Raw genomic sequence first — 13,510 nt, 5'->3', positions numbered from 1 at the left:
ACTGTTTTAATAATCATTTCATCATAGTTGAGGTATATTTTCTTGTTCCTCGTTTCCAATTTTCAGATTTTCCCACTGGAGTCTGAAACACTTTCAATCAACTGATCAGTTTATAGAGGAAATAATCAGTAGCTTGACAATCAATAAAATCGTTAGTTGCAACAACCCCCTGTGGCGACGTCATACAGATAAGCATGACCTTTTCCTTATCCCCTTCACACTCCTCCAACACTTACACACACAGAAAGACGCACAATATTAAATCCCACCAACCGTTACATATTGAAAGGAATCCCCGGGGAAATCAGCAGACAGTGAAGATTTACAACTCTGAGACAATGGCGGGTATTAAAATCTAATTTCATGATCGATAATTTATATTCAGGTACATTAGACACAGATAAATGACCATAAGCAGTGGCGTTTTATGCGTTTGGAGGAGAGGTGAGCGGCGGCGGTGGTGGTGGTGGTGGTGGTAGACCGGAATAGATTTAACATGCAAAAGATAGAAAGCGCCTTATCTCTCATAGAGGCTTAATGAGTCAAATGCCTTTTAATTAAACTGTTTGAGCATGTGTGTCAGATAATGCTGGAGAACAGGGGTGCAGCGAGCATGAAGAGCATTGGTCCTAATTTAGCTGTGCCACCAGATGGTGATTTGCCACAGGTGCAGATACGTGATAGTGTATTCAGCGAGTAATGGACAAGAGAGGAGGAAACCTGTGAGGGAGCAGATGAACGACCGCGCGAGAGAGAGAGAGAATGAAGCGGCACATTTAGCTGGAGGAAAGTCAAGACAGAAAAAGAAATCTTTCACCCTGGATGCACTTTGATATTAATTAGACGTTATTTCCCCACAACAAGCACCTAACTGTATGTAAACACAAGTGTGCGCATGTTCTCACCGCCATCACAGTTTTTCCCAGCTCCGTGTCCTCGCTGACGACGGCCGTGTACACATCCTGGCTGAAGACGGGCCCGTTGTCGTTGACGTCGGTCAGGTTGATGTTCACGGTGGCTATGTCGCTGAGCGGCGGCGAGCCACCGTCTGTGGCCTCGATGGTGATGTAGTACTCGTGGGAGGCCTCGTAGTCCAGCGGCACAATCACGAAGATGTCACCTGAGGAGAAAGAGACACAGGAGAGAGTCAGGAAAAGGTCACAGAGGCCTACTGGTGTCACATTGTGAAAATTATATCGAAATACCACAATGATACAACAGCATACACACACAAAGAAAACATTTTTTTCCCCCATATGCAAACAATTTCATCCGAAATGTGTCACAAACCGCAAGTCAAATCAACGTCTGCCTCTAGCGCTCATTTGAAATTCAAAAGTTGTGTCCGACTCTGCGGCTTTAACTTGCATTAATGCTCACAGCTGGACACCAGAGCAGCATCCTGTCCCCCTTCTTTCTTTTTTTTTTTTGTTCCCTGTGGTTCTTCACTGCGTCACAGTCCACCACACCAAAACCGGGTGTTGCTTTTGAAATTCAAGTAAAGTTCGGTTTGCAGTTTGGGCCTTATTTATAGATTTCATTTGCAAATGCCCACACACGGGGTGAGGTGTCTGGTTTGGTGCCATTTCTGTCGGCATCACACATGTTTAGATGGGAACGCAGGCAGTAGTGTTAGTTAGAGTATGGGCAATGTGGCTCTAGATAATTAGCCCTGTGGTGGTGGTGTTAGGATAGGAGTTGTGAAATTTATTTAGAATAAATTTAAACTTTAAGAATTAATTGTCCTTCACTGGATCAGAAGTAGTAGAACTGTACTAATTTGTTGATGTGATTTATTTCAGTGGTGTTGCATACCAGTATGTGGGTCCACCCGGAACATGCCGTGCTCGTTCCCGCTGATGATGCTGTAGGAGATCTCTCCGTTGGCCTCCGTGTCCCGGCTGGCTGCCTGCACTCGGAGCACCTGTGTCCCAACCGCCACGTCCTCCGACACGGTGGCTGTGTATTCGCGGTGCTCGAACACCGGCGGGTTGTCGTTGATGTCCAGGACGGAGATCACCACCTGGCACAGGGAGGAGAGACGAGGCGAGCCCTGGTCGCTGGCGCGGGCTTTCAGCTCGTACACCGACTGCACCTCGCGGTCCAGGGGACGCTCCAGGCTGATCACCCCGGTGTGCTCATCAATGGAGAAATAGCCATCAGCAGAATTGACCAACGAGTAGAGGATGTCGCTATTGAGGCCTGGAATGAAAGACAAATCACATTTTGGTGAATTAGTTATATTATGACAGCTCCTTGTTTCCAACCTGTCCTCTGGCTGAACCTCCCGTCTACATCCTGGCAGTCAAGTAAGGATTTTTTATATAATTATAAAGCAAGGTTATGAATTTAGACTTGGATTTTTTTTTCTTTTTTCTTTGAGGTAGTGTGGGAGATTATTTTTTGGATTATTCTGTTATATGTATTTAAGTGATATTATGTATGGGTTATTGAAGTTTTTAATGGTTGTATGTTATTTTGAGTCTGATGTAGAGGATTTATATCCTGTATTAGATGTATTTTCGTTAAATTTCATTACATCAAGCTGGTGAGTAAAATGTTATCATCGCCAATAGGGCTGGTGGCTACATCAATACTGACACTCCTTCAAAACAAGCCTACTGATTTAAATATTGACGTATTGATTATAGGCCGATTGATATGGTCTCCCTCTATTCTTGTTCCGGAGCATCCATCTCTCGCGCAGCTTCTGATAAAACAGGAAGCTGTGAGCGTCTAATCCACGCTCTCCTCATAACTCATGTCCTCCCACTAGCAAGACGCTCCCAGCAACAAGACAGAGACGGATCACAATAATAATCATAATGCCTTTCTGCAGGTGGCCTCCATTTGAAATGCGCTATTATATTCCCATTTATCAGGTAAGTCCGCCCCCCCAACCCCAACCCCAACCCCACCGCCCACCCCCACCCCCGCCTAAACCCATCCTCCGTGGATCTCATTATCGCGCTGAAGAGACTACCGTGGGGAGCCCTGCTTATACGCTTTCCCATCACTTTAATCTGGTTTGATCATCCTTGTGACAACTGCTTAATGGTGGGGAACTGTTAAGAGAACTGAGTTGAAATCACGACTGGTTATATTTCTTAATACAAACGGTTCTGATTATACGCTCAAGCCTGATTTGATATTAAAAACTGAGTTGGATTAATTAATCTACGACATTAAGTTAATCAGAGATGTTTTAGTCATGTATGATGGTAACTGAATATCTTTGCTACAAACAAACCATTGTGTTAATCAAGAAAATAAAGAACCCAATCATTCAACAGTGAAAATAATGTTCACTCGCAGCTCCATTGTACAGGACGTTTATTCAGTGCACAGGAACCGCTAACTGATCTCAGGTTTCATTTTGTGGACAGCTGTTCTTTTTCAGCTGTACTTTTTCATTAGCTTCAATTGGATGCCAGATTGTCAGGAACAAGCTTGGCACAGCAAAGTGGACCGAGCAGAGAACTGATTCAGTTCCTGTACAACTGAGCAGCAGGCAAAAACCAAATGGAGGTAAGAAAAAAAAACCCAAAAAAACCCCAGCAAGGTAGCACAGAGGGCGAAGGGAGACAGACAGATCTGGGCAGAGTGATAAAGGTCAGAGCAGAATTAAAGAAAGAATGTGCACTTGCATAACTTTGGTTTATCACAGATCAAGGGCACCAGTCTGGGTCTGATTGTCTGTCTGGTTCATAACCATTGCACACTGATAAGTGCTGCCTCTCCGAGATTGTAGCAGCAGGCTGAACTGAGGAGCGGCGATGTGGGGAACTATCAAACGTCTTCCAGCCAAACGGGCAGGCGGATTGCAGAGGGCTGTGGCACACAGCAACTAGTGCCAAGAACAAGTCCACGCAGAGACATGCAGAGTCAAATATCGATGGAAGATAAAGAAACTCTTTTCTCCAAGGGAGGGGAGGGTTACATTAGGCTTCCAATTTTGATGGTTGGCTGCAAGACAGTTGACTGGAGCCTGAGTGAACTGGGTCAAAGCTACAACGTCTATTTTTCTCGCGCTCTCTGTGTGTCTGTGTGGGGCTTTGCCGGTTCTGCTTCGAGCTCGCGCCTAAATCAAAAGTCGAAATGGTAGATGCACATGCACAGAGAACTCTAAATGTGTGTGATAACGCCTGAGTGTGAGACAAATACTAATCAAACCGCCCTCTGCTTCCACTCAGTGTAACTCTAAATAATTACTGCTGCTGGCTAAACTGCAGGCAGCACCTTATTTTTCTCCACCTTTTCTTCAAGTACCCTTATCCTTGATATTCAAAATGTGAAGCTTTTTGTGCCAGAAAAGCCCCAAGGAAGAAATGTCTTAATACCAGCACTTTCCTTTTACCATTTAATGTTTCTCTCTGAGGGACCTAATTTGAGCATTCCTTTCATTATGTCAAGCTGTCAGCCCATCCAAAATGAGGAACCAGAGAAGGGGCTAAAAAGAGGGGGTTTTAGAGGGTGTTGATTCTCTGGCAGTGAAGAGACTGAAATGGTTCTTTAAGCTTGAATGTCTTGCTTCGCTAAACCAAAGGTATAATCTGAAGTGACAGCTCTAACAGCTCCCTGGATTAAATCTCAAGGTGTTTAAATGACTGTTAAACTGCAACGGCTCTAAGTTCGCGGTCTTGCCCGCGTGTAAACCTCTCAGTGGTTGGCACTGCTTTGCTGAAAGGTGAAGACACCCGAGATAAATATGAAGCCCAGTGGCTTTGCACCAGGCAAATGGAAAATTACAATCATCCCTTTTGAGAATTCAGCTTGAAGAGAGAAGAATTTCATTAGAGTGTAATGGAGCTTTTAATTTGAGGGGTTTATCATTCATGAAATTCCACATTTGTTATCCCTCCCTCTTGCCATTTAGTGTAATGCAGTTGCATAATGGGAAGATAATAACCTGGGCATTGTTAGTCAGCCTTGAGCCGAGACACATATGCAGACAGTATACCATGCAGCCAGAAAACCTCTTTTGAAGTATTCTTTTTGGGGCATTTTTTATTTGATAGCATAGTTGAGAGAGACAGGACATGGGGAGGCAGAGAGAGGGAATGATATGCAGTAAAGGGCCGCCCGATGCGGGATTCGTGCCGGGGCCGACTGTAGCGAGGACTATAGCCTCTAGCTGCTCAACCCACTGCGCCACACAATGTCCCTTTATGAAGTATTCTTGAGTTAAAAGTGGTCGCTATTTTATTGTGACTTTGACTACTGCACTGGGATGCCCTTAATTGCATTTTAAGAATAATGTACGGGTATTTGTGCTTCATAATTAACTTTTTCTTGACTCAGCAGAAACTAAAACTGAATGAAAGCAGATTTACCTGAGAGCTTCCAGTGACTGCAAAGTTACTGAAAATTATTGATTCAGTGCACTGAAGCAGAATTTCTACAACTTTCACAATTTAAAAAGTATTAAAAATGAGAACTCTCCAAACAGGAAAAAAAGAGAGACGTGAATAGCATGATTTAAAGATCCATTTGTAATTGACTGTCTACCACTAACATCATCATACAATGAGACAGAAAGGGAGTGAAAAATGTGAAGTTTTGTCCGAGGTAATAAAGGCTATGGTAAAGTTTTTTCTTTTTGAATCACATTTTTAAATCACATTTTTAATGTTTTAATAATAGACCTGAGATGATGTGTAATGGTACTTTCTTTCTAATCGATTGTTCACCAAAAACCTCTGTTGAATTGCAAAGGTCCAATCATAACTTATCAACCGTAAAGGGAGCTGCAGGCCTTAAATTACTCCACACCTTTAAATTGTGTGCATGGATCCATAGTAAGAACAACACCCTCTATATAAAGATATTGAAAAATAGTGTCTTTCTTGGTAGCCTTTCCAAAAGTAAAGTCACAAGAGCTGATAATCCATGTCTCCTCAGATAATGAGGATGCTGGCTTTTTGTCTCGGAAATATTCATGCCTCATTTACAAGTCACCTGGAAGCTTTAAAACTGAGCCACTTTTTGAAAGAAAGGTCCTTTGTTTCAAAAATGGCAATGCATTTCAAACAGTAAATTGACAAGCTGACACATACTGTAAAGTCAGGGTGTCTGATTCTTTATCAGTTGTTCCCTGATGGTTATTTTGAGAATATGAGAAAGTGTTGCCTTTTAAGACTTAACGTAAAGTAAAGATTCCTCACCAGTGTCGATATCGTTTGCCTGCAGTTTGGCCACGTATGTGCCCGTCTCTGTGTTCTCGAAGACTGTGAAGGTGTAGGGATCGGACGAGAACTGCGGCGGGTTGTCGTTGAAGTCTTCCACGGTGATGTGGATGTCGGCCTCGCAGTACCGCCCTCCTCCATCCACCGCCCGCACTTTGAATCTGTGCTCCTCTTGCTCCTCCCGGTCCAAGGGCTGCAGGGTCTTCAACTCCCCTGCAGGCGAGACAGAGCTACTTTGAACAAAAACCCACAGACATGTAGGCTACACTCTTCTGGGAGAGTAAGTCGAGGTAATTTGTGAAACATCAAAGCCTTTCCTTTGATACGGAATCAATCTGTGCAATTAATGACGAGGGTAAGTTTGTGTATAAGAGAACAAAAAGTGTATATTCTACAGCTCTGTTGCTCCCTTGTCTGCAGTCAAAGCATGGAAACAGAGAGAAGAGAGGGGAACAAATAAGTAATTGAAGCACAGTGGGAGGGAGAGAAAGGTAAAGAGAGTGGGGTGATGAAGGGAAACAACAGTGTTGGCAGCTAAGATCAGCTTGGAATAGTGGCAGCCAACATTACCACAGCCTCTCTGGAAAACTCCAGAGCCTCTTGGCGGTCCTCATCTGCAATAATCCTACTTGTCTACGCGGAGAAAAAGAAAAAAAACAAAAAACATTCCCTCTCCATAACAGTAGCGCTGCTGTGAGAGACTCAATAGTGAGTGTTGTCAAAAGACAGCTGGATGGCATTGTTGCCTTATTGTCTTGCCTTGGTGTCAAGCCTCTCAGCTGAATCTTGCTGTTAATCAGGGATCCTGTGCAACAGCAGATGTGTTGGATGCCTGTTTAAATCTACTGGATTAGTTAGTTTGGTCTAATAATGATTTTACTTTGCATTTCTTAAAACAAACAAACAATAAAAAAACAGGTTGGTGGTGATTAACTGGCATTGTTTTCCTCTCCTTTTTTATTCTTTCTTTTCTCATCCCAGCAACCAGCCGGGCTGCTGATTTAGGTCTCCCAGGAGACATTATTTGGAGGCAAGTATAGAAGCATTTGAATTGAATTGTTTGACTCTGTATTTTATATGCCACTGTGGCTCTTTCAGTTACCCTGGAGGAGAATGTTCTTGGCTATTAGAAAAAAAAAAGAAGAAAAAAGCGAATCAGTAAATAACAACTGGGCATAAGAAACTTGCTGGTCTCCTTCATGGTTGATGGTGATTTGCACACACAAACACACAGAAATAAAAACAGTCAAACTTTGCAGAGGGATCACTATTCCTGAATCGTACGAATATGAATTGAAGACTGCTGTCATGCTGAGCTGCCTTTTTCATTTTGTGACTCGAAGCAGAGGGCTGTGAGTGAGCAAAGACTTTAACATGAGTGTCCCACATACTACTCCCTGAAATTCTGAATAACCTACAACAGAGCTAGAATCAAATGTAACAACAAAATGGATAAGGACACAGATGGATTCAGAAAAGAAAGACATATGAATAAAATATATCACATTCTACTCTTTCAGATCATCATTTTTACACTGACCCTAAAACATCACACGATGCTGCCAGGACACACATACACACCTGAATCGGAGTCAATGACGAACAATTCGGATCCAACTCCCTGGAGCTCGAAAGAGATTTGGGCGTTTGAGCGAATGTCAGCATCTGTGGCAGAGACCTGCAAGATGAGCCTGCCGGCAGGGGAGTCCTCTGGGACGCTCTCGCTGTATACAGACTGGTGTAGGGAGGGGAAGAAATTAAAGCAAATACTTGGAAGACGAAGGCACAGCAAACTGAAATTTACTGCTGACATTACACAAAACAGGAGGGGGGGAAAAAAAGACGATATACCTTTTCGCATACAGGGCTGTTGTCATTGGCATCCAGCACCTTGACTTCCACAACGGCCTTGGCAGTGAAGATGCCGTCACTGGCAGTGATGTTAAGGAGATAATTGTCCTTCTCTTCACGGTCCAAGGGCTTCCTGACAGAGACCTTCCATTCATTCTGAATGTGTTCGATGGCAAATTGGCCGAGTGGGTCCCCTCCTGTTTGGTGTAAAAAAAAAAAAAGAATAAACCTCGTCAGAATGACCATCAACTCGGAAGCAGGAAGCAGCCTGAGCCACGAAAAGGAAACAAGGATAAGGATCTGTCCTCAATCGTAAACTCCACTCCACTAAATATCAATAAATAATCACTGAAATCATGTCTCGACTACTCACTCTCGCTACTTCACAAATCATTACCACTAAATCAAGCACGTTTGGTACACAAGCATTCCTACAAACCAAAAGGAAACAGACCAGTGTTGAAAAATGTACGTGAACTAATGGTAGAGCTGGTTCCTGATTTCTCTTGATATTTCCAGACTTGGCATAGTTATTCACACTTGCTAATTAGCACCAGAGGAAGTATTTTTCCCCAGTCTATTTCAAAGCATTATTCAGATAATTATACATTTCTGTATTATGATGACCTAAATATTTGCCTAGAGCTTGGGCAGATTAGGCAATAACTCAGACTCCTAAGAGATAATAGGACTGTGTAATGTTTCACAGATGAGATATTATCATCATATTAAGTGGCATAAACGGATAATCCCCCCCTAAGCTCTGTTTATGAAAAACTGTTACACAAAGGAGTAGGGAGTAAACTCTCTGGGCTTACTAATTATCTGATTTGCAAAATAATAAAACGCCCACCTGTGATGAAGTAGTTCACTTGTTTATTGATGTCCTCAGAATCATCATCCGTGGTGCTGAGGATCGCGATCACCCCGCTGGGAGGAGGGTCATCTTCACTCACTGTGCCTTTGTAGATCTCGGCAGTGAAGCGGGGTGGGTTGTCATTCACATCGGCAACTGTTACTTCCACTTTGGTGCCAGTAACATGTTGGACTATATCCCCTTGGTCTGTGGCCAGGACAGCCAGTGTGTATCTACTCATCTTCTCGCGATCTAGTTCTTTCAAGGTGGTCACCCATCCAGTTTCACTATTGACAGCGAAGAGCCCGGAGATCTCCTGCGAGTTCTGCTTGGGGTCCAGGCTGTAAACCACGTGGCCGTTGGTTCCAGAGTCGTGGTCGGAGGCTTTGACTTGGATCACTTGAGTCCCACTTGGGAGGTTTTCCACGATGACAGCCTCATACGGGTCAGACTCAAACACGGGCTTGTTGTCATTCAGATCCTTGACTTGGATGTTTACATTTACAGATATGACTATGTCGTAGTTCTCATGCTTGGTCTGGGCAAGCAAAGTAAGTTGGTACCATTTGGTGGTCTCGTGGTCAAGGCTCTTCTGTAGTTTCAAGGCTCCACTGTCTCTGTCTACAACAAACACCTCATCTTCGTTGCTCTCTGGAGTGTTCCCCCTCACAAGGCTGTAGATGACCGGTTGCTCACTCTCTGCCTGAATCACATCAATTTCTGTGCCAATGGGAAGGTCCTCAGCAATCGTGTAGCGGTAATGTGGTTCAGCAAATTTGGGAATTGGGGTCTCTGGTGCAACGATCCTAATGTAAACCTGTACAACTGAATGTTGGGTTGGATTCCCGGTATCCTTTGCCCTCACAAAGAATGCGTACAGCTCATTTTCAAGTCCAATGAGACTCTCTTTGGTTTCAATGACCCCAGAGGTTGGGTGGATTTTGAAGTTCTCTTCCACGTTTTCAACATCTGCTTCTATTGAATATTCAATGTCAGCATTGCTTCCCTCATCCATGTCTGAAGCAGCAATCTTAACCACAGAGGTTCCCCTTGGGACATCTGATGCAATTGTGGCTTTGTACTCAGCTGCTCTGAATTGTGGGGCATTGTCATTGAGATCTGTGAGAATGACATTGACGATACAAAAACCAACTTTTCCGCCGCCATCTCTAGCTATGAGGGAAATAGGAATGACCTTTTCAATCGTGTTCTCACGATCAAGCCTTTCAAGAGTGAAGATCTCTCCATTGTCATTGATAGAAAACTTGTCTTTTGCAAAGTCATTGACGATGTGGTATGTTATTTGCCCATAAATGCCCTCATCGTCATCTGTTGCCTTTGCTTCGGCTACCAATGTACCAACAGGTGAGTTTTCAACAAGCTCCACTACATAGTCCATCTGAGAGAAGGTGGGGTTGTGGAAGTTGGCACCAATAACTGTGACTACGACAAGTGCTGAGCTCCTGAATACACCGTCAGATGCCGACACATTGAGGTTGTACAGAGACCGCATATGTGGCCTCCGGTGGTTGGAAATGGTTATGGCTCCTGTGCGTTTGTCAATGGCAAAGTTCTGATCTTCATTTCCAGATATAATTGAGAACTCCAACTTGTTGGAGTCTGAACTGTCAGCATCTGATGCTTGGACTTGGGTGATGAAGTGTCCACGTGGGGCCAGCTCGCTGATGGTGGTTTTGTAAGTGTGCTCTGTAAACATTGGAGCGTTGTCATTCAGGTCGGTCACATCTATCGTCACTATGACGTCACTGGAAAGAGCTGGAACACCTCCGTCCACAACGCGGACTCTCAACTTGTGCTGCTGGATCTCCTCATGGTCGAGCATTTGAGCAGTAGAAATAAATCCTGTGTTACGATCGATGGTGAAATAATCTGAGCTCTTCCCCTTTTCCTCAACCAACTGAAAGAATAGTTCTTGGTTATTACCAGTATCAGAGTCTTTGGCGTCCACTTGCAAAACTGATGTACCAATGACAGAGGCCTCAGAGATGTTAGCGTAGTAGGTCTTTGGCAGGAACATAGGGGCATTGTCGTTTACATCTTCGAGAATGATATCAACGAACACGTCCGAGTGCGCTCCAGTCAGCGAGTCTGTGGCTCTAACATTTAACTTGTACGCAGGATGTGTCTCAAAGTCCAACGGCTGAATCACATGAATAACGCCTGTGTTGAAATCTATTGAGAACTGTTTGAAAGGATCTCCCTCAGAGATGGTATACACGATACGAGGGCTTTCAGAATCATTGGCCTGTACATGAAGCACAGGTGTGTGGAGCTGAATGTTTTCAGGGATTTCAATGCTGTAAAAAGGCTTCTCAAATATAGGCATCGCTCTGTTCACCACAGTTACTGGCACCTCCACTTCAGCTGAGAGTGCTGGCTCTCCATTATCTTTTGCCATGACAACGATGACAAAGTCAGTGTTGAGGGATTCCTTCTCAAATTTCTTTCTCAGGGAAATTTCACCAATGGAGCTGATTTGAAAGTGCTCCTGCTGCTCTTTCAGATGATAATGGATATCTGCATTAGAACCAATGTCCTTGTCCACTGCTGTGACCTGTCTGATGACCTGGCCTTCCTCTGCATCCATCTGGACTAAGGCGTGATAGGGAAGGTTCACAAACATAGGTTTGTTGTCATTCACATCTTCCACAGTCACAGTCACTAAAACATGAGCCATCTCCTCAGATTTGTCCTCTCTTGTGACTTCAACTATGATATCAAATGTGTCCTGTACCTCACGATCGAATGGGATCCCAGTGGTTGAGACGACTCCAGATGTGCGGCTGATTGCAAATCGGCTGTCGGGGTTCAAAATTTTATAGAACAGAGGCTCGTTCACTTGGTTCCCAACGGCAGCAATGACTGCTAGTGTTTTCCTCTCTGAAGAGTTTTCTTGGACATAGGCTTTGTAGGACTCCCTGGTGAACTTCAGCTTGCTCTCCTTGTTTTCTTTAACATTTATCTTTACCGTGGCAACGGTGGCAAATCTACCATCTGACACCCTAACCTTTAACTCATATCGACTCCTCAACTGTGTGACATTCTGAACAGAGATCACGCCTGTGATTGGATCCATCTTGAATTTGTCACCAATGTTTCCCTCAGAGATGGAGTAAAGCAGTTTGGAGTTGGGCTCGGAGTCTGAGTCTGTAGCATTCATTTGAATCACTTCCACGCCTTTGTACGTTGGCACTATGACAGTTGTCTCATACAGTTCTTGGCTAAAAACTGGTGAGCAGTCATTAACATCAATGACTTCAATGGTCACATTGGCTGCAGTCTCTGCAAACAGGCGTGGCATTCCTAGATCATGAACCTGGACTGTGAAGCGGAAAACACTCTGCTGTTCATAATCCAACACTGTTGTAATTCTGATGGCTCCGGTGCTTGAGTCAATGGCAAAATATTTGTGTGCGAACGGTTCCACAATTTGATAGACGAGCATGGCATTTCGGTCGCAATCAGCATCGGAGGCACGGATGACAAAAGGAGTGTTTTCATAGGTCAGAACGACGCTGTTGACGGGAGCGGATTCGCTGATTAGTCCCTTGAATTCCTTCTGCAGGAACACGGGTGCATTGTCATTTTCATCCTTCAGGTGAATCTGCAGCGTTGTGTTGCTGGCAACTCCAGCCATGTTGGTGCCCTGTATGATGAGCTTGTATTGGGGGGTGGTCTCATAATCTAAAGCTCTCTGGGTCACAACCACTCCAGAGTTTGGATTTATATCAAATGCATTATTGATGTTGCCATCCTTTATTTGATAGAAGATAGACGACTGGCTGACGGCTGTGACCAAGCTCACAAAGCTCCCCGGGTGGGCAGACTCACTGATTTCTGCAGAGAACTCCTTTTCAGCGAATCTGGGAGATGCATTATCAGAAACTGTTACCACAATTTGTACTGCGGCTGTGGTTGACAGTGGAGGTGCTCCATTATCCGATGCTTTAACAGTGAGTTCAAACTGGGTCTTGCTGTTGCGATCCAGCTCCTTGGCCACTGTGATTGTCCCAAGAACCGGGTCGATGGCAAATGAGTTTGCAACATTTCCTGTGAGACAGAGAAAAAAAAAGAATAATATGTTTATGTGGCTGTTCTAGAAATGTTTTCATCCTGACCTGTGATGGCAAATGATGCCGAACCAGTGTTTCCCATGCATTGATTTATCTGTGGCGGCCGGCCACAATATCAACACTGATATTGATTTTCTACTTTTTTTCCTTACTGTTTCAAATGGGTAAAATCTTATTTCACTGCAGAGCAGGGCGCAGCGCATTAATTTGCTCAGCCCGTGTCTGCCCTCACCCCCACCCCCTGCTCCTTTTCTCTCTCTGGAGAGGGAGAACTGCTCATGCAAGTGGATAATGTTAATGTTAAGCCTTAAACTCTGATGCTGAGCATTTGCTTCCCACATCCACATGAATAGTGAACAATATTCACAAAGATGCAAACAGGCAGACAGTCTGTACCAGAGGCGTTAGCAAACCAGAGCACCTGGACACTTAAGAAAACACATGTGGGGAAGCCTATAACAGTCTGACCAGCAGGATTAGCTACCCAATTCATTTGTTTAGAATATTTCCAGGCATCAAATTGT

The 13,510-nt window shown here is 44.1% G+C and overlaps 1 protein-coding gene across 8 annotated transcripts in view; it reads right to left on the bottom strand.

Moving 5' to 3' along the window:
- Positions 1 to 13,510, bottom strand: part of fat1a (FAT atypical cadherin 1a) — a 75,107-nt gene that overhangs the window by 14,990 nt on the left and 46,607 nt on the right. For all 8 annotated transcript variants that reach the window (XR_015036197.1, XM_085782884.1, XM_085782853.1 and 5 more), the window contains 6 exons: positions 8,890 to 12,963; positions 8,037 to 8,233; positions 7,767 to 7,920; positions 6,165 to 6,398; positions 1,816 to 2,202; positions 906 to 1,120 (listed from right to left, as the gene is read on the bottom strand). Coding sequence is in view for 7 of the 8 variants with exons in the window: in XM_085782884.1 (XP_085639010.1) it covers positions 906 to 1,120; positions 1,816 to 2,202; positions 6,165 to 6,398; positions 7,767 to 7,920; positions 8,037 to 8,233; positions 8,890 to 12,963 (5,261 nt within the window). In the remaining variant the exon portion in view is untranslated. The remainder of the gene's footprint in view (positions 1 to 905; positions 1,121 to 1,815; positions 2,203 to 6,164; positions 6,399 to 7,766; positions 7,921 to 8,036; positions 8,234 to 8,889; positions 12,964 to 13,510) is intronic.

Source organism: Trachurus japonicus, chromosome 1, assembly GCF_045865225.1.
Source record: "Trachurus japonicus isolate A0001 chromosome 1, Traja_1.0".
Lineage (NCBI taxonomy): Eukaryota > Metazoa > Chordata > Actinopteri > Carangiformes > Carangidae > Trachurus > Trachurus japonicus.
This window is presented reverse-complemented; position numbering and strand designations above follow the sequence as displayed.